Source organism: Eretmochelys imbricata, chromosome 13, assembly GCF_965152235.1.
Source record: "Eretmochelys imbricata isolate rEreImb1 chromosome 13, rEreImb1.hap1, whole genome shotgun sequence".
Classification (NCBI taxonomy): Eukaryota; Metazoa; Chordata; order Testudines; family Cheloniidae; genus Eretmochelys; species Eretmochelys imbricata.
This window is the reverse complement of record NC_135584.1, coordinates 1572154-1595467: the sequence shown is the minus strand read 5'-3', so window position 1 is coordinate 1595467 and position 23314 is coordinate 1572154. Positions and strand designations below refer to the sequence as shown.

The following is a 23314-nucleotide window of genomic DNA, read 5'->3' as shown; positions in this document are numbered from 1 at the left end:
ACGGGCCAGCTCCGCATGCGCAGTGCGCTCACCTGAGACTTTTCTTGCTTCCCCTTCCTGCCTAGACCGGCTGGGGAGTTTTTTCGCTTTACTCCCGAGTTAGGTGGTCGGGGGTTGTCCGCGTTCCTTCCGGCATGTGCCGCGCACCCCGTGGCGGGAGCGTGACTGGAGCAGGTAGGAGGCGGGGTCCTGGAGGGTCCCCTACGGCTCTGCCTCCGAGCTGGGGCAGGGGCTCACGTGGGGGGGAGTAGGGGCTCTGGGCCCCCCCAGCTCTGTGGAGGGGGCAGGGACTCCTCCCCCCCAGCTCTGTGGAGGGGGCAGGGACTCACGGGGGGGAACAGGGACTCCTCCCCCCCCCAGCTCTGTGCAGGGGGCAGGGACTCCTCCCCCCCAGCTCTGCGCAGGGGGTAGGGATTCACGGGGGGGGGGGAGAACAGGGGCTCCTCCCCCCCAGCTCTATGCAGGGGGCAGGGATTTACAGGCGGGACAGGGGCTCTGGGCCCCCCCCAGCTCTGTGCAGGGGGCAGAGACTCACGGGGGGGGGGAACAGGGGCTCCTCCCCCCCCCAGCTCTGCACAGGGGGCAGGGATTCACGGGGGGGGGGACGGCAGGGGCTCTCCCCCCCCCCCCCAGCTCTGGGCAGGGGCTCAGGGCAGGGATTCACGTGGGGTGGGCAGGACAGGGCTCCCTCAAGGCAGGACAGGCCTGGGGCTCTTGAATTGCGGGGCGAGGCAGAGGCTTCAGGGCTGCTGCAAGTGCCACAGGGGTAGGGGGGATGGCAGAGGGAGTGGGGGGAGTCTTGTTGTTTATTATCCTGCTCAGCATCCTGGACCCGCCTGGCAGGGTGCCCCCCACCTCTCCTCTAAGCTTACAGATAGATGGTGTAAGCTGAGAGATTCAGCCCGTGGCCATAGTTACCAGGTCAGGCCAGTTGTGCAGAGACAGCCTGAGGCATGGCCTTCACCTCCTGGACCATGCACCTGTGAATTTAATGGGTTCCTCAGGAGCATCCTCAGTGCCACTGAGTGATCCCACCCAGTCAGGCTTTTTGGAGTGGTCAGGGTCAGAGGTTTACCTGTCAACTTCTCATTAGGGAGACAAGGTAGGTGCAGTAATATATTGCACCAACTTCTGTTGGTGAAAGAGACCAGCTGTTAAGCTTATGCGGAGCTCTTCTTCAGGCCTGGGGGAAGGTACACAGGGTGTCACAGCTAAATACAAGGTGGAACAGATTGTTTAGCATAAGTAGTTTGCACATAGTTTAAGGGCTCCTTCAAGGTGAACTGGCTGGTTGACACCCCTTCAGTCATAGGGGGGAAGCTGGAGAGGGGTTAGTGGGTTATAAAATGATGTAATAAGCCATAAATCCAGTGTCTCTATTCAGCCCATGATTTTTAGAGTCTATCAAACTTGTACATTTAAGCTCCCAGGCTCATCTTTTGAAGGCGTTGTGCAGGTTTCCTTTGGGGATGGGGAGTAAGAGGTCATATACAGAGTGATCGCTTTACAAAAGAGGGGGTGATGGGGTGGTGGTGTCTTTTACCATTTTCCTGCATGACTTCATTCGAACGCATAGTGATTGTCTGGTTTCACCCACATCGTTGTTGTTGGGGCATTTAGTGCACTGTACGAGGTACACCACATATTGTGACAGGCCTGTGTAAGAACCGTGAATCTTGAAAGGGTGGGCATGGGGGGTATTGATCATCAGAGCCGGGGAGATATGTGTACAGGTTTTGCATCAGTTGTTTTGGCAAGGTCTAGTTCTGGTTTGAGATGCTGGGTCCTGGTCACAGGGGAGCTTGCTTCTGTTGATGAGCTTGGAGAGGTTGGGGGTAGTTTGAAGGCTAGAAGAGAAGGTTCAGATTTCTTTCAGGCTGTGGTCCCCATGACGTATGGGTTGTAACTGTTTGATGATACCTGTATGGATTCCAGTGTGGAATAACCTACATACTAAAGCTCATTAGTGTGCTCTGGTGTGTAATCAATCAGCCGAGTCCTACCACTACCCTATCACATGCACGTCCAGTATATCAACCCACCTTTGTTCTGCACTTTAGCTCAGCAGACTGAAGCTGGGGCCTACAAGCATATGCTCTGCCATAACCCTACCTATGCTAGAATATGGCTTTTGTTTTAAAGAGTTTGCCCCCATGGCCTCTGACCAAAGACCGGATTTTTAAAGATACTTAGGCACCTCCAGATGCAGATAAATACCCAATAGGATTTTTAGAAGGGCCTAGGTCCTGTTGATGCTTTTGAAAATCCCACTAGGCCCCTGTCTGCATCTGGAAATGTCTAGGTACCTTTAAAAATCTGTCCTCATAATTAAAATCGTATTTGGTTACACTCATGCTTAAAGTGTTTTTAAAAACCAAAGTTAAACACTACTGTAAATCTGGTTGAGATGGAGCCAAACACTAGAGAAACAGGGCTCAACCCATCCTGCCAGAAACTAAAGAGAAACATTGAACAAAACAAACATTCACTGTACATGAGCTAAGAAACTGCCCTCTTCCCCTGGGTCTATAGCGGCTGTGTTGTACCTTCATTGGTTAAAAACCAATCCTCAGTAATGATTTATTTTTCTTAGAGTCAGACGTGACTAACGCAGAGTAGACCATTTTCACGTAAACACATTAAATTTTAGATTTCTATAGGGAAGGGTGGATGGGAGGGGAGTATACACTTTTAATTCTAATAATTAAAAACTCCAAGCTCTTATATACTGCTTTCCATCCGTAGGACTCAAAGCACTTCTAGAGTGGAAGCCTAAAGAGCTTCTGTATAATAATCTGAATGCTTTTTATACCACTTAGAGAGAAATGAATTGAATTACCTTTTGCTTTGCAGCAGGCACGTTCACACTTTTCTGAGCACCGTAGGTCTGGCTAATCAGTAAGGAACAGATGGCAATTGTTTTAATGCTGCTTTCACTGAAGTAAGTATGGCTTTTTGTTCTTTCCTGCAGGAGGATACCTACAGGCACATAAGAAGAGGCTCGCTGGACAATGGCAGTGTTTGATACCCCAAAAGAAGCGTTCGGGATCTTGCGCCCAGCTTGTGTACAGCTAACAAAGGTGCAGACTACTGAAAATGTGGAACGCTTGCAGGCTCAGCTGCAGGTGGTCAGTGACTCTGCCCTGCAGGAACTGCAGGAGTACGTCCTTTTCCCACTGAGGTTCACCCTGAAGACCCCAGGGCCCAAACGGGAGAGTCTTGTCCAGAGTGTGGTGCAGTGCATCACATCCATCCTTTCAACAACATGTGTGAAGAAGCAGGACCTCCTCCAGGAGCTTTTTTCTGAGCTCTGCCTGTGTCTATCTTCTCCATCTGGTTTGCAGCCGCCAGCCCCACTATCAGAGGAATTAAAACTGACTGTAATCCAAGCACTCCATGTCCTGATGCATTCAGCTTATGGTGACATTATCCTGACTTTGTATCAGCCTTCTACCCTTCCTCACTTAGGATTTGCTGTATCTTTGCTTTTGGCCTTGGCAGAACAAGAAAAAGCAAAGCAAATTAAGCTGGCTGCCTTAAAGTGTTTACAGGTCCTAATTCTGCAGTGTGACTGCCCGGAGCATCATAGACTCTTAGACACGGTTGAAACAAGACAATGTGGGAATTTGTTTGCTTCTTTTCTACCTGGGATCTCTATTGCCCTGTCCCGGATTATTACTGGAGACATCAAACAAGGTCATATGGTCACTGTTTCTGCGATCAAGCTCTTTTATCACACAGTCAGCTTGGTAATGGCAGATGAACAACTAGCCACAATCACAAAGGACGAAGAGAAACCTTCAGTGGAACAAAGCAGACTATCTGAGCTTGTGGTACATAGAGGACCAGATTGGGTAAAAATCACTGCAGACAAATTATCTCTCCTTATCCACAAGATAGTTGAATTTGCTTCTCTTCACCCTCACTGGAAGGTCAGGATGGAATTGGTGGAGCTGGTCCATCACCTTATGTTGAAGTGCAGTCTGTCACTGGTGGAATCAGTTGGTCACCTGTTAAAAGCCTTGGTTGGGCTTGTTAATGATGAAAGCAATGAGGTCCAAAGCAAGTGTCATGAGATTCTCAGGAGCATTGCGGAGCTGAGAACAGTAGCTGAGAACAGGGCTCTTGCTGATATTCTGTCAGAGAATCTGCATTCCCTTGCCACAGCCCTTCCACGTCTGATGAACTCCCAGGATGATCAAGGCAAGTTCTCTACCTTGAGCTTATTACTTGGCTCCCTGAAGTTGCTGGGCCCCAAGGTTAACATTGTCCTCAACTCTGCAGCCCACCTCCAGCGTCTCTCCAAAGCCCTGATGCAAGTTCTGGAGCTGGATGTGGCTGATGTGAAGATTGTTGAAGAAAGACGTTGGGGCCCTGAAGGCTCTCTAGGTGAGCCCTCCGATTCCTTGCAGCATGGTTTGCGGGAGGGCAAATGTCAGAAGAAACACTTCCGGTTCTTCATCGATGAGCGGATTTTCTTGCTTATTCAGCAGGTTTGCCGGGTACTTGGCTACTACGGGAACCTCTACTTGCTAGTGGATCATTTCATGGGGCTATACAGCGAATCTGTTGTGTACCGGAAGCAGGCTGCCATGGTCCTCAATGAGTTGATCACAGGAGCTGCTGGACTGGGGGTAGATGTTCTTCACAAAAGGGAAACTACAGTGAGCACAGAAGACCTTAAAGGGACCATAACATCCATCCTCGAAGAATATACTGACCAGGCAAACTGGTATCTGACCACCAGCATTGACACTGAGGGAACCAGCGATGAGTTGACTGTGAAACATTCAAGAGCACATGCTATCCCAGGAGGTGCACACAGCAGTTCTCCGATTTCATCCTTCTCCCCTTCTTCAGACCCATGCCCAACCATCCGCTCCATGAACAGCAATATCTGGCAGATCTGCATCCAGCTGGAGGGGGTTGGCTGCTTTGCATATGTGCTGGGGAAAGAGTTCCGCTTGCTTCTAGCATCAGTCCTCTACCCTGTGCTTGAAAAGGCTGGGGACAGCACTCTGCTCATTAGTCAGACGGCAATTGGCACCATGGTGGATGTCTGCCATGCCTGTGGCTATGACTCCGTGCAAAATCTGATTAATGCTAACTCAGACTATCTGGTGAACGGGATTTCCCTAAACCTGCGTCGGGTGGCACATCAGCCTCACGCCTCGCGGGTCTTGGAGGCCATGCTCAGGCATTCGGATGCCAGCTTGCTCCCACTGGTGGAGGATGTGATCAGAGATGTCCTGTCTGCCCTTGATCAGTTTTATGACGACCGAGCTTCCTCCTTCCTTGGGGTCCTGTCCACATTAGTGGCAGCTTTAGGTATCCAAATAACCTGCCTTTTTAATAATTTTGTCTTACTGTCACTTAAAGAATTTCCCTCTTTAACCCCTTGAGCACTGATGAAATGTTCCTGTAGCCCAGCATCAGCTTCCAGAAAGCCCAACCATTGCTGTGTGTTGGGCTGGTGAGCCAGCGGTGCTGGAACTGTGCTCGGCCCGAAGACATTCCTGACTGATTCAGCACAGACACGCAGGATCATGTCCCACATGCCAGTGGGTTTAGTATTGAAGGCTGGGTACCGCTGAGTGTAGCTGACCCAGGGAGGGATAGCTGTGGGAAATAAGATTATCCAGGAGCCAGGCATGGAAAAGTCCAGTCACCAGTGGCAGGTAGGAAGCCTTTCCTGGCAAGTTTGAGGGAGGGGAAGAAGAGGGGGACTAAACCATCAGTTTCTGCAGTTTGTTTTTGTTAAAAAAAAAAAAAAAATTTCCCTGCTCTTCCTGCAAGGAAAATGGGAGCTGTGGAGGCCCACAGCAAAACAGCGTCTGGGGCCTTCCATTCTGGCAGTCAGAGGAGGGTCTAGAATCTCCGACATGGATAACAAGCATATCCAGAGTTACAATACGTAATGGCAAAAAAACAATATTGGGGAGAGAAACACCTTCCATGTCACGTTTAGGCCAGTCTCTAATTATGGGAGATCACTCAGACCTTCCTGAGGAGGGGAGGGGGGAAGACAATTATCCCCAGGGTTCTTGCCCCTTCCTCTGAAGCACCATCAGAGACAGGACACTAAGCTAGACAGACCTCGGCTGTGAACCAGTCTGGCAGTTTCTGTGTACCATCTTTTTGCTTTCTTGCCTAGTCAAAAAAGTGTATTTTCAAATGTCTCCTCTGAGTTTCAGTATTTAATCCTCCATTTGCGAGGCGCCTAGGTAATAAAATGGAGGAACTAGAGCTACTGGTGCAGGAAGTGAAACCAGATATTATAGGGATAACGGAAACATGGTGGAATAGGAGTCATGACTGGACTACAGGCATTGAAGGGCATGTGCTGTTTAGGAAAGACAGAAATAAAGGCAAAGGAGGTGGAGTAGCATTGTCTATTAATGACTGAGATCGACTGTAAAGAAATAAGAAGCGATGAAATGGATAAGACAGAGTCTGTCTGGGCAAAAATCACATTGGGGAAGAAAACTACTAGAGCCTCCCCTGGGATAGTGCTTGGGGTGTGCTATAGACCACCAGGATCCAATCTGGATATGGATACAGACCTCTTTAATGTTTCTAAAGAAGTAAATACTAATGGAAATAGTGTGATCATGGGAGACTTTAACTTCCCAGATATAGACTGGAGAACGAGTGTTAGTAATAATAATAGGGCTCAGATTTTCCTAGATTCGATAGCTGATGGATTCCTTCACCAAGTAGTTGCTGAACCAACAAGAGGGGATGCCATTTTAGATTTGGTTTTGGTGAGCAGTGCGGACCTCATAGAAGAAATGATTGTAGGGGACAACCTTGGTTCGAGCGATCATGAGCTAATTCAGTTCAAACTAAATGGAAGGATAAACAAAAAATAGATCTGTAACTAGGGTTTTTTATTTCAAAAAAGCTAACTTTAAAAAATTAAGGAAATTAGTTAGGGAAGTGGATTGGACTGAAGAACTTATGGATCTGAAGGTGGAGGAGGCCTGGGATTACTTCAAGTCAAAGTTGCAGAAACAGAAGCCTGCATCCCAAGAAAGGGGAAAAAATTCATAGGCAGGAGTTGTAGACCAAGCTGGATGAGCAAGCATCACAGAGGGGTGATGAAGAAAAAGCAGAAAGCCTACAGGGAGTGGAAGATGGGAGGGATTAGCAAGGAAAAAACTATCTTACTGAGGTCAGAACATGTAGAGATAAAGTGAAGAAAGGCCAAAAGCCATGTAGAGTTGGACCTTGCAAAGGGAATTAAAAGCAATAGTAAAAAGGTTCTTTCGCCATATAAATAAGAAGAAAGCAAAGAAAGAAGTGGGACCGCTTAACACTGAGGATGGAGTGGAGGTGAAGGATAATCTAGGCATGGCCCAATATCTAAACAAATACTTTGCCTCAGTCTTTAACGAGGCTAATGAGGAGCTTAGGGATAATGGTAGGATGACAAATGGGAATGAGGATATGGAGGCAGATATTACCACATCTGAGGCAGAAGCCAAACTCGAACAGCTTAGTGGGACTAAATTGGGGGGCCCAGATAATCTTCATCCAAGAATATTAAAGGAACTGGCACATGAAATTGCAAGCCCATTAGTAAGAATTTTTAATGAATCTGTAAATTCAGGGGTTGTACCATATGACTGGAGAATTGCTAACATAGTTCCTGTTTTTAAGAAAGGTTAAAAAAAGCAATCCAGGTAACTACAGGACTGTTAGTTTGACATCTGTAGTATGCAAGGTCTTGGAAGAAATTTTGGAGAAAGTAGTTAAGGACATTGAGGTCAATAGTAATTGGGACAAAATACAACATGGCTTTATAAAAGGTAGATCGTGTCAAACCAACCTGATCTCCTTCTTTGAGAAGGTAACAGATTTTTTAGACAAAGGGAACGCAGTAGATCTAATTTACCTCTATTTCAGTAAGGTATTTGATACGGCTCCACATGGAGAATTATTAGCTAAATTAGAAAAGATGGGGATCAATATGAAAATTGAAAAGTGGATAGGGAACTGGTTAAAGGGGAGACTACAGTGGGTCACACTGAAAGGTGAACTGTCAGACTGGAAGGAGGTTACTAGTGGAGTTCCTCAGGGATTGGTTTTGGGACCAATCTTATTTAATCTTTTTATTGCTGACTTTGGCACAAAAAGTGAGAATGTGCTAATAAAGTTTGTGGATGACACAAAGCTGGGAGGTATTGCCAATAGAGAGAAGGCCCGGGATATCATACAGGAAGATCTCGATGACCTTGTAAACTGGAGTAACAGTAATAGGATGAAATTTAATAGTGAAAAGTGAAAGGTCATGCATTTAGGGATTAATAACAAGAATTTCTGTTATAAACTGGGAACGCATTACTTGAAAATAACAGAGGAGGAGAAGGATCTCAGAGTACTGGTCAATCACAGGATGACTATGAGCCACCAATGTGACGTGGCCATCAAAAAAGCTAATGCAGTCTTGGGATGCATCAGGAGAGGTATTTCCAGTAGAGATCAGGAGGCGTTAGTACCGTTCTACAAGGCACTGGTGAGACCTCATCTGGAATACTGTGTGCAGTTCTGGTCTCCCGTGTTTAAGAAGGATGAATTCAAAGTGGAACTGGTACAGAGAAGGGCTACTAGGATGATCCGAGGAATGGAAAACCTGTCTTATGAAATGAGACTCAATGAGCTTGGCTTGTTTAGCCTAACCAAAAGAAGGCTGAGGTGAGATATGATTGCTCTCTATAAATATATCAGAGGGGTATATACTATGGTGGGAAAAGAATTATTTAAGCTCAGTATCAATGTGGACACAAGAACAAATGGATATAAATTGGCCATCAGGAAGTTTAGACTTGAAATTAGACGACGGTTTCTAACCATCAGAGGAGTAAAGTTCTGGAACAGCCTTCCAAGGCAAGCAGTGGGGGCAAACAACATATCTGGCTTCAAGACAAAGCTTGATAAGTTTATGGAGGAGATAATATGATGGGATAGCCTAATTTTGGCAATTAATTGATCTTCGACTACTAGCGGTAGATAGGCCCAATGGCCTGTGATGGGATGTTAGATGGAGTGCGATCTGAGTTACTACAGAGAATTCTTTCCTGGGTGTCTGGCTGGTGAGTCTTGCCCACGTGCTCAGGGTTTAGCTGATCGCCATATTTGGGTTCGGGAAGGAATTTTCCCCAGGGCAGATTGGAAGAGGCCCTGGGGGGTTTTCAACTTCCTCTGCAGCATGGGGCACGGGTCACTTGCTGGAGGATTCTCTGCACCTTGAAGTCTTTAAACCACGATTTGAGGACTTCAATAGCTCAGACATAAGTTAGGGGTTTGTTACAGGAGTTGGTGGGTGAGATTCCGGGGCCTGTGTTGTGCAGGAGGTCAGACTAGGTGATTATAATGGTCCCTTCTGACCTTAGTCTATGATTTGGAGAGGCCTGTCTGGTGCTGGAGAATATTCTGATGCTCAGTTGTATAACCGATTTTTGAGGGTATGTTTCTGTTACACATTTCCTGCCAAACTTCTCTTGGTGTACTACCCCGCTCCTCCTCTTTCAGTTCACATCTGCACTATGGATTTTAACCAAACAGGAACCCTCCCTACACCCCCAGCTGGGGCAGATAAGGCAACACCATTCTTGGCACCCATTGCAGCAAGACCATGGAACAGACGGTCCCAAGCTTGCGGTCTGTAATGAGTGTTGAAAAAGGCTTGGCCTTCTCTACATAAGCCACAAAACGGTTTTCAGCCCCACTTGAGGGACTGAAAGGACACAACTGGTGCCACCAAGAGGACATTTTCCTAGTGTAGACGGACTCTCCGGGGCTGAAGCAGCAGAATCTGGCACCCTTTTTGGAAGAGGCGGGACAGAGAGTTAGATTTACTTCTTGCATTAGCATTCTCTTGAAGCTAATGGGGATTGCCCTCTATTATGCCAGGCCTGGATTTGAGCCAGTTCCTCTGTAGTCCGGCTGTCTGATTGCAAGGGCCTAGTTCCAAGACTCACCTCTTTCAGGTAGCTTTTGCGTCTCTGCCTCATGCTTTGTAGACAGTCTGTCTGTTCCCAATGTCCAGGCTGCTGTTGTACAAAGCTGATGTGGATAGAGATCCTGGGTTCTCAGTGATACTTCCTGCCTCTCTTCTGCAGTCCAGTGGTTCGTGGTGGTGAAGGGTAAGGAGCACCCACCGGAGCGGAATACAGAGCAGCAGAGCAGCACTTCATGCCAGAAGCAGGGGAAAGGGTCTGTAATTACCCCCATGGTGCAAGAAGTGGAACAGTTCTTCCTGGACTACATCAAACAGAAGCAGATTGCAGAGGGCAACCTTCCAGCCATGGAGGAGGAGGAAGAGGGTAAGTACTGGTTGTGTAACTGTGTGTAGGGGGGGTGGGGGCGTTGCCAGCTTGGTAAAGCCACTAATCTCTGGAGGGAAGTGGGGGCTCAAAGCCAGGCTGGGACTCAGAATCGTGAGTTCTGTGGTCTCCACGCCATTTTGAGTGGGATTAAATCCACAGAGGACAGTGCTGGGAACATACAGTGTATTGTCCGGTGATCTGTGTTCAGTGAGGCCCAGGAAAACCAGCCACGTAGTTGTAGACTGAATGTTGATCTAGTAGCAGATAACCAGGGGCCAGATCCTAGTGGTCACAGCCACAAGCCAGTCATATACAAAGTCCACAAGCCTAACTAGAGCAGGACACTAATTTTGGTAGCAGGACACATGGTGCATGGTATTCAGCATCCAAAATAACAACAATTTTTCCAGGATTTTGCTGCTTTTTCCTCCCACCCTTACTGGAAATCTGTGCTGTCTCTTCCCTGGCTCAGGCTCTCTTCTCCTCTCCCTCCCCCTTCCCCTCCCCCCCCAGCATTGGCTCCAGCCAAGGCCCTTTAGAAACTTGCCAGGAGGGAGCATTTGTCTTCTCGTTACTCTACCATGCTGCAATTCTGACCTTTAAACACCCAGGTCTTTCATTTTTAATCAAAACCAATTGGAAATAAAGGGGTCTGTGGGGGAGGACAGACTGCAAATGTCAGTTCAATAAAGGAGACAAAATCTTCCTTTCTCCCATAACACACACACTGCTCCTGCTGCTGAATTTCACAAGCAGGCATTTAGCCCCTGAGAGCACAGACTTTGTAGTCACAAATGCCCCAGGTCTCCTTTGGGACACTGGAGAAGAGCCTTGAAGTGGGGGACCGCCAGATGCCATGAGGCACGTGCCTGTGGCTCCCAGCTCATTCCCACCACTGCGAACTGTGCCCTGTTTTGCAGAGGTGCATGTCCCCCCTCCTGAGCCTGAGATGAACGACACCGGTGCGGAGGGCGAGACTCCATTGCCAGCCCATGCCCAGATAGCAAAGGATGTGATGGAGAGATGTATCCATTTACTGTCTGACAAGAGTCTGCGGGTGCGGCTGAAGGTTAGCACAGCGTGTGCACTGCACCGGAGCGACGGGGAACACCAAAGGGGCCAGCCTTGTAGAGGCTGAGGGTGCCCGTTCTGGGGATTGTTACCTTGTGCGAGTGGTGGGGGGATCACAGGATGTGCCAGACGTGCCGCTAGGATGAGGCCAGTCCCACCTTGACGTCTCACCGCTGCCAGGGCAGAGCCTTCAAGTGCTGGCAAGCCTTAGCCTAGATACAAAGAGAGGCTGTTTCTGAGAGAGAGGGATAGAGGAGGCTGCCTTGTGCCAAGGAGACTGAATTCAGCCTCACAAACAGCTTAGTGTCAGGCATCAGAACTTGATAGCTTGTCCCGTGACAGCTAGAGCCCACCCATTCCCGCCCCTGCAGCTTTCTTCCCAAGCTCCCCACCCACAGTTCAGGCAGAGGCAGAGGCGGATCCCATTGCTTTAGACTCTTCCATCCTCCACTCTCTGGAGAGGCAGGGGGACTGTAGCAGCCTGTCAGAGCTGTGCCTTCTCCTGGTGCAGGTCCTGGACGTGCTAGAGTTCTGCGTGACTGTGTTGCATCTTCATGAAAACCATCTGCTTCCCATGGCTCATCGCGCCTGGCCGGTGCTCGTCACCCGGCTGATTAACGACGACGCGCTGGCAGTGCTCAGAGCCTTCAAGGTACGACAATGAATCCTGGCCAACGGCCTTCAAGCCTTGCACAGAGAGCAAGCCACAGAGCTGGCGCCCTGCCATGTGCAGAGCTTGGGGGATGTAGAAAAGCTCACTGTCCAGAATGAATTTTAAACACACGGTGCAGAGCAAAGGGGCTCCAAAAAACCAACAGAGCCAGCACCCTGGAATTTCAGAGCTGCCCTATGATAAACTCCCAGGGTGTGCCTGGGGTAAAGGAAGAGACAAATCACTGATTTCCCTTTCAGATATTCAAGGGATGATTATAAGCAGCGGGGGTGGGGGGAGATTAAAAGGGTGAAAAACCCTTTGAAAGGACAGAAGAAGATGGAAAATGCTGCTGAGTGGCATAACTAGACCATGCCCAATGCAGGACCCCGGTTCTACAAGCTGACCCCATGCTGAGGGCCCCAGCACGGATACGCTTTCCACTCCACTCTCCAGGGATAAGTTTCGTCATCTTCTTGTTCTTACCTCGCAGACTAGTCAGTTCACTGCCTGTATGCAGGTGGCCTTCACTCCCCTTTGCTTACTCGCAGTGCGGACTGTTTTTGTGATGATGGCAGTTTGCATTACTGTGGCAGCTGTTATCTGATCTCCCAATTCCTTAGTTTTGAATTAAGCCTCGCGACCCACTTTGCGCGCTAAGGCAGCGATCGCCCAACTGCGGATGAGGAAACAGGCATGGAGCGGTTACGTGACTTACCCAAAGTAACAGGGTCTCCAGGGGTAGAACCTGGCTCTCCCAGCCCCATGTTTGAAGGACAAATCCCTCTTTTCTCCCCTCTCTGTTCTGCACTGGAATACAGCCAACGGCAGGCCGCAATCCAGGGAGGAACTCCCCTTTCCCCTGCTCAGAGGATGTTGCTGAGTTTTACATTCCCACTCTGCCCCTAAGCACCACTGAGCTCACCTCCCAGTAACTAGGGGCTCGGTGGGGTTTCTTTGCTAGGTGCTCTGTACCCTGGCCGAGAAGTGTGGCGATTTCCTGAGGCGACGATTCTCCAAAGACGTCCTGCCCAAACTGGCTGGTTCCCTTGTCACCCAGGCACCAGTCAGTGCCAGAGCTGGGCCCGTGTACAGCCATACTCTTGCCTTCAAGTTACAGCTGGCTGTGCTGCAGGGGCTGGGCTTGCTGTGTGAGAAGCTGGACTTGGGTGAGTACCAGGGAAGGATGAGGTCGGCTGTTTGAGATCTCTGCCCAGCCTTGCCCTCCTGTCTCTGATCTTTGTCCATCTGCTCAGCAGGCCTCCTTCCTCACTCTTCACAGTGGCTAGGACATGGGATTAACTTTCTGCCCCACCCCCAGCCTTACTCCAGCTCTGCCCATTCCAGTCATGTCTCAGCATCCACCTCTCCCCATCAGAGCCCAACACGGAGTGCCCTCAACTCCCTGGGAGACAAAGGGGTGAGGAGGGCTCCTAAGACCCGGCTCAGGATCTGACTGCTGACCCTCCTTCCCCCTTGTCAGCCGGTCTGTGTCCGACCCGGCGAGAAGGTGTCACAAGGGGATTAGAACCCCTGAGGCCTGGGGCCAAGCCATGCTGCTCTGTGAACTAACCAAAATGAAGAGCTGGAATCCAGACATCCTTCCCAAATTCAACAAGCTGCTCTCGTTTTGGGACGACTCCATGGCTAACCCTTCTATTCTGGCCGATTTCTGGAGCATGCTGCAGTACACTGGGCGTCCCCTGGCCTCGTGGGGGAGGAGAGGCAAGTTTGCAGGGCTGAGAGTTCCTTTGCTGTCTTGATGCCCTTGATGTTTTCCTCGCTATACAGCAGGCCTCTCTAGGGGATGGGTAGGAAGAGCTCTGGGTTAGACTGTGAGAGGTGCAGAAGCTCCGAATCCCATTAGCTAGTGTATCTCCTGCCATTCCTTTCTGTCCCATTTCTGCAGGCGAGAGTGACCTGAATAAAGTAGCGGATACCTGTGTGATTTACCTCAGTGCCAAACAACCGGTGAAACTGCAAGAGGCTGCCCGGAGGTAATGCTACACACACACAGGGTGTATTCTGTATGAGGGGAGGGAGTTAGGTGTCCCCTTCTCTTCTCCCCCTGCCCAGCATATTCACACTGAAGCCTGCAGAGGAGGGTGTCCATGAGAGGTACCTTCTACCACTGGTGAAATATGAGTCCCCACCCAACGGTGGAAGCTGAAGAGGCCAGCCCATCTGCAGTGCGGAGTTTATTTTCTGAGTTTCTCTCCACTTGCAGGGAGGAGAATGTGCCTCACTTGCTTTCCCCAGCCCCCTTTTAAACTAGAATGCACAGCCCTCTTAGCATGCTGGGGATCTGGATTTACACATTAGAATGTACTTTGTGGAGTTGCTGATTGTTTACCTGACTTCTCTTACTGGAGGGCTGCGCTTTTCCTTGCTTCTGTCAGCCAAGCACATTGCACATGCCAGGGGCTCCTTGCATCCCTCCATCCCCCCACCAGCTCCCTCCTCATCTTCAGGGGCTCCTGGCAACCCCACCCCTGTGAGTTTCCTAGTGGCTCAGGTGCATATATACTAACATCTACAAAGTGTTCACAAAGGTTATACTTTGGGATAGACCAGATCCTGCCCTCCGGTGAGTCGCAAGCTTGTTGCTGCAGTGAAAAATCTCTGCTGCTCTATTGTGCCACCTGGAGAGCAGACAAGAGATCTCAGTCAATGAGATATGCCCAGCTACAGAATACACAGGGTGAGTAAGAACTAGGGTTCATTTTTCTGCCAGAGGAAAGGAGCAGAGGCTTCCTTCTCCCTGTGGAACTAGCCCCTTCCTCCCTCCCTCCCCAGTGTTAGCCTGAGTCTCTCACAACAGGCAGAAGGCAGCCAGCATTGTGAGTCTGTAGGGTCGAACGTTCCTAAAAGGGGAAAAACTAGCAGGCGCTGTTCCCCGAGCATAGGGCTCCTGGAGAGCAGGCACGGCATGAAAAGCTTTTGTGCAGTTGGCCAGCATCTCTGCCAGAAAGGGAAGCGGTGCAGATTTAAGCTCTCAGAAACTGCAGCCTTCCCCTCTTAATCTGTACTAGTGGGCTAAGGAATGGAGGTTTATTTTTATCTTGATGGCTCTTGTCCTTTTCAGCAGGCTCCAGTCCCTGTCTCCAGTGGGTTTCTCATCTGTGGGCCAGATCCCATGAGTTAGCATGAACCCCTTTCCTCTCTGTAAGCTGTGCTGGGGCAGAAAGTTTAGCTCCAGGTCTTACCAGTATGTTCAGCGCTTTTAAGCCCTTTAATCATTCCTGGAGCACCTTAAAAGGCTGTGGAATAAAACAGGGATATGTTGAATTAGTGACCTAAGTTGTGATCAGGTCATTAGCGCCTGCTGTATGGCATGCAGAGAGGTGAGCGGAATTAAGGGCACATGTAGCCTTTAACTCCAACAGTGCCTGACTTGACGGTTGGCCATGTAGCCTTTGTGTTCCCCTAGTACTGCCATTTTAGTTTTCTTTTGAAGATAAAGGTGCCCAGGAGTGGGCACTATCTGGAATGGCCCATGCCCCCAAGGAGCTCCAGCTCGGCAGTCATTCAGTACACACCTGTATTGAAGAAGGCCAGGCCTGCAGTGGGAGGCTGGCTCCTTGAGTGTATACCTAGCTTTGGTAGCCAGATGGAGGTTAGCATCATGGAAAACGTCATGCCCAGGCATGTGACTATTTTAACTGTGCACAGCTCAGCCCTTGAAGGTTTCAGGAGTCTCGTTCAATGCACAAATCTTGGCAGGCTTTTTCTAAGAAACGTTTTAGTTCAGTTCTGTGTAGTGCTGCCTGCCGTGCTTTGGGGAAAAGGGGGTTCGCAGTTAACTAGACCACTAGCCTTAGAAACCATTAGCAATGCATGACGTACTGTTTTCAAAGGGACATAACCTGGGTAAGTCAAAACCGGGTTCCCCCAGAACAATGGGAGGCACTGTTCCCTCGGTACAAAGGCTCAGCCAAACCTCAGCTTCTTGTCCCCACCGGCTTCAGCACGAGAGCTCTTTTAAAATCAAAAATAGATTTTTTTTTTTTTTAAAGTAACGAGGAAAATATTTTCCCTTATTCCCTCGTGCTTGAAAATAGCCGCAGCGGCCATCCGACTCAGCCTTTCCCACCAGCTCCCTTCACATTTAGGCAGGGAGCAAGTCTGAAAATTACCAGCCGACTGGATCAAAAATTCAAAATGTTACGGTGCAGCTGAAAAGCAGGGTTATAACTAGAACGCCCAGGCAGCCTTAACCCTGGGAGCTGACAAGAACCAGATGGGGCAGGGGCATGTCCCAGCTCCAAGTGGTCACTACTGATTGAGTTATTGGATTTGTACTCCTATCACATGATTTATGACCTGCCAAGACCGGAGGGTCAGATTTATAGTATCACAGGGTTACAAGGACTGCAGGAGTCATGGTGCAATCAGGTACAATTCCTCTGACATCCTGCATACCAGTTGGGAGTGCTTACACCCCGCCCCCAAGAGAAGAGCGCAGGGGTCGGTGGGGTGGGAGAGGGAAGAGTTAAGCGGAGCTCTGGCCAAGCTGCTGCAGCTGCACAAAGCAAGTGAAGGACTATCCATCAGGAACATCACCCTCCCACTGTTTGAGCCTATGGTGGGAGCCGGTAGTTGAACTAGTGGAATAAAGGGAGTTTGGTGACTGCGTTTTAGCACAGTGCCCAGCAGGCAGAAATAGCGTCTGACAAAAAGTGAGTGGAGGGGATCCAGGGCAGCCAACAGAATGACAAGGTGGCTGTCAGCTAGTGACCATGTCCAGGCAGGGGTTATTGTCCTTGTAATACCCATGGGAACAGAGGAGGGGAAGGGTTGGGGAAGCTGCATGGCTCTGGATCCACCTTGGCCTGCTACAACTGTGGGTAAAGCATCTGGAGACTCCTGGAAGGCCTCCTTTCCCTGTTCCTTCTCAGGTAGGGCCCTTGCTGCAGCACAGGGCAGGGCTCTTTTTAATTGGACATTCAACAGAGGCGAGGCAAGGAACCACAGAGGAGTCCTCCGCTTGGCCAGCCTTGGTCACATTTGCCCTGATGCTTGGCAGGGCTAAGCTCAGCACGTGGGGAAAGGCAAACCAGCAGAGTAGCCTAGCTCTGCTCTGCACCCATATGAGAAATTGTTCAGTGCTACTGCAACAAGCTATTTTTGGACCTTTTCTCTCCTCAAGTGGATGACTGAGCAGTGAAGCCCCCCCCTCGCCTTGGCTTGATGGCTGTAGTTTATGGGATATGATTGACAGCTGTCAGTCGCAGGCTGGGCTGACGTGCACTAAAACAGCCATGTGTGCCAAGCACAATTCAATAAAATCACATTTCAGTTTACAAAAAACCCAACCCCCTGGATTAACCCCAGGATTCTTTGCCATAGAAACAGAGGCCGTTTCTAAGCAACCTAAGAGTAAGTTTTAAAATGTAAACGTCAAGTTGTTGTTTAAACTGCACAGAACTGCAGGTTATCCGGAGATAATCACTGGCCTTGGGCCATTATGGGCGCATGGGGAGCTGAGTGCCTCTAGCCCACTGGGAGCCAGAGAACAGTCTTGCTAGTTGCTCTCTCTGGAGCTGCTGATTGGGAAGTGGGGAGGAGGGTGGGACGTCTTTGTTGTGTACATAAGAGGTAAGACGTGTGCGCCCGCACGCGGGGTGGAAAAGCTGACACTGGCTGGGTAATATTCCAGACAGCGGCTTCTGTGCTTGTCCCTGTTACCCGCTGTATTACTGATCCATCCTGTCAGCACAGGCTGGGGATAGTGGGGATGTTTTGTATACAGCTTCAGCCCATCGTTAAGCTAAGGGCAAGGCCCAGTGGACTGCGCGGTGCACCCCAGGATTTGTGGACTCTAGTCACTGCTGGGCCTGGCTGGGACAGCCCCTAGACAGGAGTGATGGCACTGAATCCCATCAGAGAGCAGAGACTGCTCAAGTGTCTGCCCTAGCAAACCTGCCGCATCCTTACAGTCTAACTTCTGGTTGTGTGATTCGTCCAGAAGGCTAGTGCCAGATTCTGCTCTTGCCCTACTGTAAATCAGGAGCAATTTAGTTTAAGCCAGTGGGGTTGTACCAATCTAAAGCTGGGGTGACTGAGATCAGCACCAGGTGGCCAGTATCTGGCTGTCCCCTATGCGTGTTCCCAGAGCACCATGCACTGGTGCTGATGCAGTGGGTCCCAGACCAGTCCGTGGTTTGGAAGTCAAGGTCACGGTGCATTCCGGAAGTACCATGCTGAGGGTGAGGGAGTGGTATGGGGTGTTCAATGTAGGTAATACTGATGTTACACCTTTTGGAGCCCCAGATGGGTTATAAGTTAGTGAGACAGATTGATTCTTTGGCGGTTTGTAGGGTAACGGGGGTTACGCAGCAACAGGAGGATTACTTTGAAGTCTTCCTAGCATCTCCAGCTTATTCCTACACTTGTTTTAAATTACCCAGGAAAGGCTACCCCTTCAGAGCACAGGGGGCGTCAGCAAATGGAGCTTTTCTAAAGCACTTCTGTCGGCTTTAATTGCATAGGAAGTGCGCTGACTTCAGGCATAAAAGCCCAAGCAGGGGACGTTTCTGATAGAAGTGGGGCTTGTGTTTGTGTGAATCACTTAGCACAGAATCTTGGGTTTGCATTTCAGATGACAGGAACAGTGTCTGTTGGTTTCTGTTTCACTGTGAAGCTACTTACCTCTCTCTGTGCTTTCTCACAATTTCATTCTCCATTCCAATTATCACAGATACTGCTCTCCTCCCACACAACCCAGCTTCTTTCCGCACCTTCCCATGGTGAGGTGGAAATGATGAATTTGGGCATGCCAGTCTTTTCCCTGGCTATATCGTAAATACACGATGCTCCCCCTGCAAAACAACTGTTAAATCCAGATCAGGCTAGGAAGGCTTTAAGCTGTGTTTATTTTTTATTTAATATTTATCTAGCGTGTGCACAGGGTGCTTCACAGAAAGCAAAGATGAGAGTCCCTAAAGAGCTTATGATCAAAGGCCCTGATCCTGCCGTCAGATCCTCACGGGAGGAGGGGTCCGTGTCTGCAGCTCTCATTACAGGATCAGGCCTAAGAGCTGAGGGCCAGATTTTTAAGGTATTGGAGTGGCCTAAAGAAGCATGTAGTCATCTAGTGTGATTTTCAGAAGTGTCTAACTCCCTTTGGTTCCAATGGGAATTTGGCACAGAGGCGCTTTGGAAAATCCCCATTAGATGTCTCTCTGCATCTTTAGGCACTAAAACCTTAGCCTTAACCCTGCCAGATGCTGGGCACCCTCAGCTGCCATGGATTCTCCTAGGAATAGATCATGCTTAGCCCCTCACAGGAGGAGGGCCTTAAACAGTGCTGCCAATGTGGCATGTATATTCCCGTTTCCTTTAGCCTAGCCTGTAGCCCAGGTATGGAGATTCATGCTAATTAAACCAAACCTGCCTCCCATGCATCAAAATCCTGACACAAACTATGTCAAACCCAAGGTGAATGACAGCAGGAGAATTAACAGAATAAATAAATAAATACAAGGATTCACACAAATGAAGACTTACCCGCTTCATGCCCCAGCAGCTCTTGCTCTCCAACAAGATCACGCTCAGCCTCTCTTTCCCATGTCAGAGCTTCTGACATTGAACCCACAAGAAATTTTCATGCAAGGTTCCCACAGCAAACTTAACTCCCCTGCCTCACCTTTCATGTTAAATTCAAGAGGGAAGCCAGGCATAAAGCTGCAAGAGCAATACAGAAAATTGCTACTTTTCTGTAAAATGAAGTTTGTTACGTTTTCTGCCCCATGAAATGTGGGAGGCAGCTGGAGAAATTCAGAGGCAGCCAGCAAGGTCTCTGCCTTGGGGGAGAATGTAGCAAAAAACCTTCACCTCCTGCTCTGCAGCGCTCCCTTCCCCAGCAGCCACTCTTCTCACCTTGCTCCTAAGCACCTGTGCAAGGGGAGGGGGCAGCTGAGCTGGGGTTAACCCCTTGCTCTCCAGGGACCAGCTAGTACCTTTGCACCTGATCTCACATGCTTTCTGTAAACTGACAAGAGACCAGGTCCAGGACGTACCCAACACATAACCCGCGTCCAGGACTCTAGGCTAAACTCAGCAGCGTTTGTGCCCCATCTGAGTGGGCTTATTTATAAAGTCTCTCCAGCAGCACATTTCCTCTTGGAAACTCATCGTGCTGTTTGGCTTAATCCACGGTGTCCTCTGTGTTACCATGTACTAGTTGTATCAGCTCAGCAACCTCCCTCCACTTGTGCCTGCTGACACCGGGGCTGGGATTGGCCTTCCCATGGGGCCAGATGCTCAGCTGGTGTAACTTGCCATAGCTCCATTGACTTCAATTGAACTGCAACAATTCACAGCAGCTGAGGAGCTGGTGCTGTGTGCTTAGCACCTCCCCTTGTAATGCTGTGAGCTCTCCGGCCCTGAGACCAATTATTCACCGACCGCTCGTTCGTTAATATCGTTTTGCTTAGAATAGGGATGTGGTTTCTTGCCAATAACTGTGAAACTGTTGAACTATGTTTCTGTCGGGCTTAGCACCCATCTTGTGGCCCTGCTTATTGCTGAGCTTGGGAGGGCTGGTTCTGCTGCCCGCAGAGCTTTGCAGAGCTACCGGTTACCTGCCCTGGTGGGGGAAGATCAGGCAGCCCCTCCTCTGACGCTGCTTTCCTTTCTTCCCACTCCCTCCCTGAAGCGTTTTCCTCCATCTGATGTGTGTGGACCCTGACGCCACCTGGCTCTTTCTGAACGAGATCTGCCCTCTCCCATGTGAGCCCCCCCACCCCAGCCTCCACCCGGTGAAGCTAGGCAGGTTGGGGAGGCAACGGACCGAGTTCACGGACAACGTGCTGGGCCTGCTGGGTGAGCTGCAGCGACGGGAGACAGCAGCCTTTCAAGCCAGTCCCCAAGAGGCACCTGAGCCGCAACCCCCCTTCCTGACCGAGGCACTGGGATAGCAGCTGGGGGAAGCAAGAAACGGCTGGTGTAAATGCCATGCTGTCTGGAAACATCCCATTGCCTCAGACGGAATCGCTGTGGAGGAAGATGAGAGCTGCTCCTGGCCTGAGCCACAGCTCCCGGAAGGCAGCGTTTCCAAAGGCATTTGAGGGCGAGTGAGCTGTAGCACACGGCCGGGCCTGCACTCCCCTGCACACACGTGGGGCCGAAGGGGCACGTGCATCTCAGGCTCTTTTGTGGCTAAAGAAGATTAAGACGCTCCTGTCCCTATTATCACAACACTTGGCTGCTGCCTGGGGTCCCTGGCAGAATGCCCCTGCCAGGGCTGCCCCAGGCCAGAGAATGCAACTGCATCCCTCCCTGCTCACAAGGCAGCAGCAGAGAAGTAGGTTCCTCCCCTCCCCATACCATACACTCACATCCCCGTCTTCACTGATTATAAATGATCGCCTGAAAACTTCAATTTAAATTTCCTCCCCTTGCTGACCTTAAACTTTTTCAGTATGGCAGAAACTCTGTCCCTAGCAGCGCTTCATATTAAAGAAACAATGTAAAAAAAAAATCGTGTTTCAAAGGAAATCCCTCACCTGTGCTTCTGATAAGAGCTGAGATGATCAAACCAGCAGGGATTTTCCTGAAGCCCCTTTTAGCAGCGTTGGGGTCGTTTATATTTTGCAGTTCACTCACTTAGGGCAATAAAACGAGACTGGCAGGTTTTACTTCCCAGGTCTCTTCCTAGATTTTTCAGGGCAGAAGGGATCATTCTGATCATCCAGTCCCATGGTTTTCAACCTGTGGTCTGCGGAAGCCTGGGGCTATGTCTAAGATTTCCAAAGGGGTCCACATTTCCAGTCGAAATTTTTTATGGGTCCGCAAATGAAAAAAGGTTGAAAACCACTGATCTAATCTGACCTCCTGCATCACAGGCCAGAGAACATCACCCACCAATTTCTGCACCAAACCCATAACTTGTGGTTGAGCTAGAGCAGATGTGTTAGAAAAATATCCAGTCTCTGCAAGTGTTTAAGGATCCTCCACAGCCCAAAGTGAGTTGCTCCGAGGGTTAATCACCCTGCCCTTTAAAACATTGTGGGATATTTCTAGTTTGAATTTGTCTGACTTCAGCTTCCAGCCCTTGAATGTTGTTAGGCCTTTTTCTGCTAAATAGCCATCGCTTAGTAGCAGTCTCTTCCCCAGGTAGGCTATGTGTAGACTGTGATCAAGTCACTGTTTAGCCTTCCCTTGGATAAACTAGCGTGAGCGTCTTAAGGCGCTCACCATAAGGCCTGTTTTCAGGCCTCAAATCATTCTTGTAGTTCTTTTGTGCACCCCTTTAAATAGCTCAGCATTCTAAGCCAATGGGTCCTAGGTGAGCTCTTAGTAGTTCAAGTACAGTGGTACACACTATTTTATAGCACGCGGAAGTGCTGTTTGTGCCACGAGGGTTGTACTGTTTCTGCGCCGCTGTTTTGTGTGCTTGCACGGGTGCCTGGAGGCAGCAGCTAGACTGTAGAAATTATTCTTAATCAGAAAGACTGAGGCCTTTCAAGGGAAAAAATTGAACATTACTGATACAAATTGCATCACAGCTGACACTAAGCATTCAGAAACAGCATGCAGATTCCCTGCAAGCATTGTACTACATCTCACATTCTGTTACCATGAAAGGAGGAGGAGGAGAGAAGTAAGATTCAGAGAAGCAAAAACAGATGTAGTTTAAGCAGGAAAGGAACCTGGCTAAGGCCTTGTTATGTTTACCCTAGGGCCTACACTACTGCACTAGCCCAGTGATGCAGTGTTTAGGTTCACAGCATTGCAGGCAGACGTTAAAATAAGAGGAAAGACCTGTTGCATTAATGAAACCTGAACAAAACCTTTTGGATTCATGTGGGGTTTTGGTCACTGGTTTTTCTTAGCCCTAGGTTTGGCAGCTAGACTAGCGAGTGGCAGGTAACCCAGTAGCGTGGCCTAATACCACTCGCAGCCTAGTCGGAACCTCACTTTTACTGTTCTCTGCACAAGTCTGACAGATTTGTTTGCTCATGATGTTGCCTGGGGGAGGCTCCAAACTACACCTGGCATTAGCTTGTTTTTCTGCACCATTAATTTGTTAGGAAATAAAATGCTATAAAATGCTTGTGCCTTTTATTTCTTTTCTCTTTTAATCCACATCCCAGCCCTTGGTTTTGTTCAATTTCTCAAGGACAGTCTTCTGCATTTTTTTACGTCCAGCTGTTTAGAATTCCTGCCAGCTGTTTCGATTCTAAAGAGGTCACACTCTGAAGCTATGCAGCTTGGCCACGTTGTAGGTCACATTTGGGTAGTGACACCTCAGAGC

General features: G+C 49.4%; 1 protein-coding gene across 1 annotated transcript; it reads left to right on the top strand.

Moving 5' to 3' along the window:
- Positions 1–38: 38 nt before the first annotated feature.
- Positions 39–23082, top strand: TTI1 (TELO2 interacting protein 1). The gene is made up of 8 exons (XM_077832199.1): positions 39–174; positions 2972–5328; positions 10125–10328; positions 11252–11400; positions 11914–12054; positions 13019–13223; positions 13964–14051; positions 20714–23082. Exons 2-8 carry the CDS (start codon positions 3012–3014, stop codon positions 20973–20975), a joined length of 3366 nt encoding a protein of 1121 aa, XP_077688325.1. The 5' UTR covers positions 39–174; positions 2972–3011; the 3' UTR covers positions 20976–23082.
- The last annotated feature ends 232 nt before the right edge of the window (positions 23083–23314 follow it).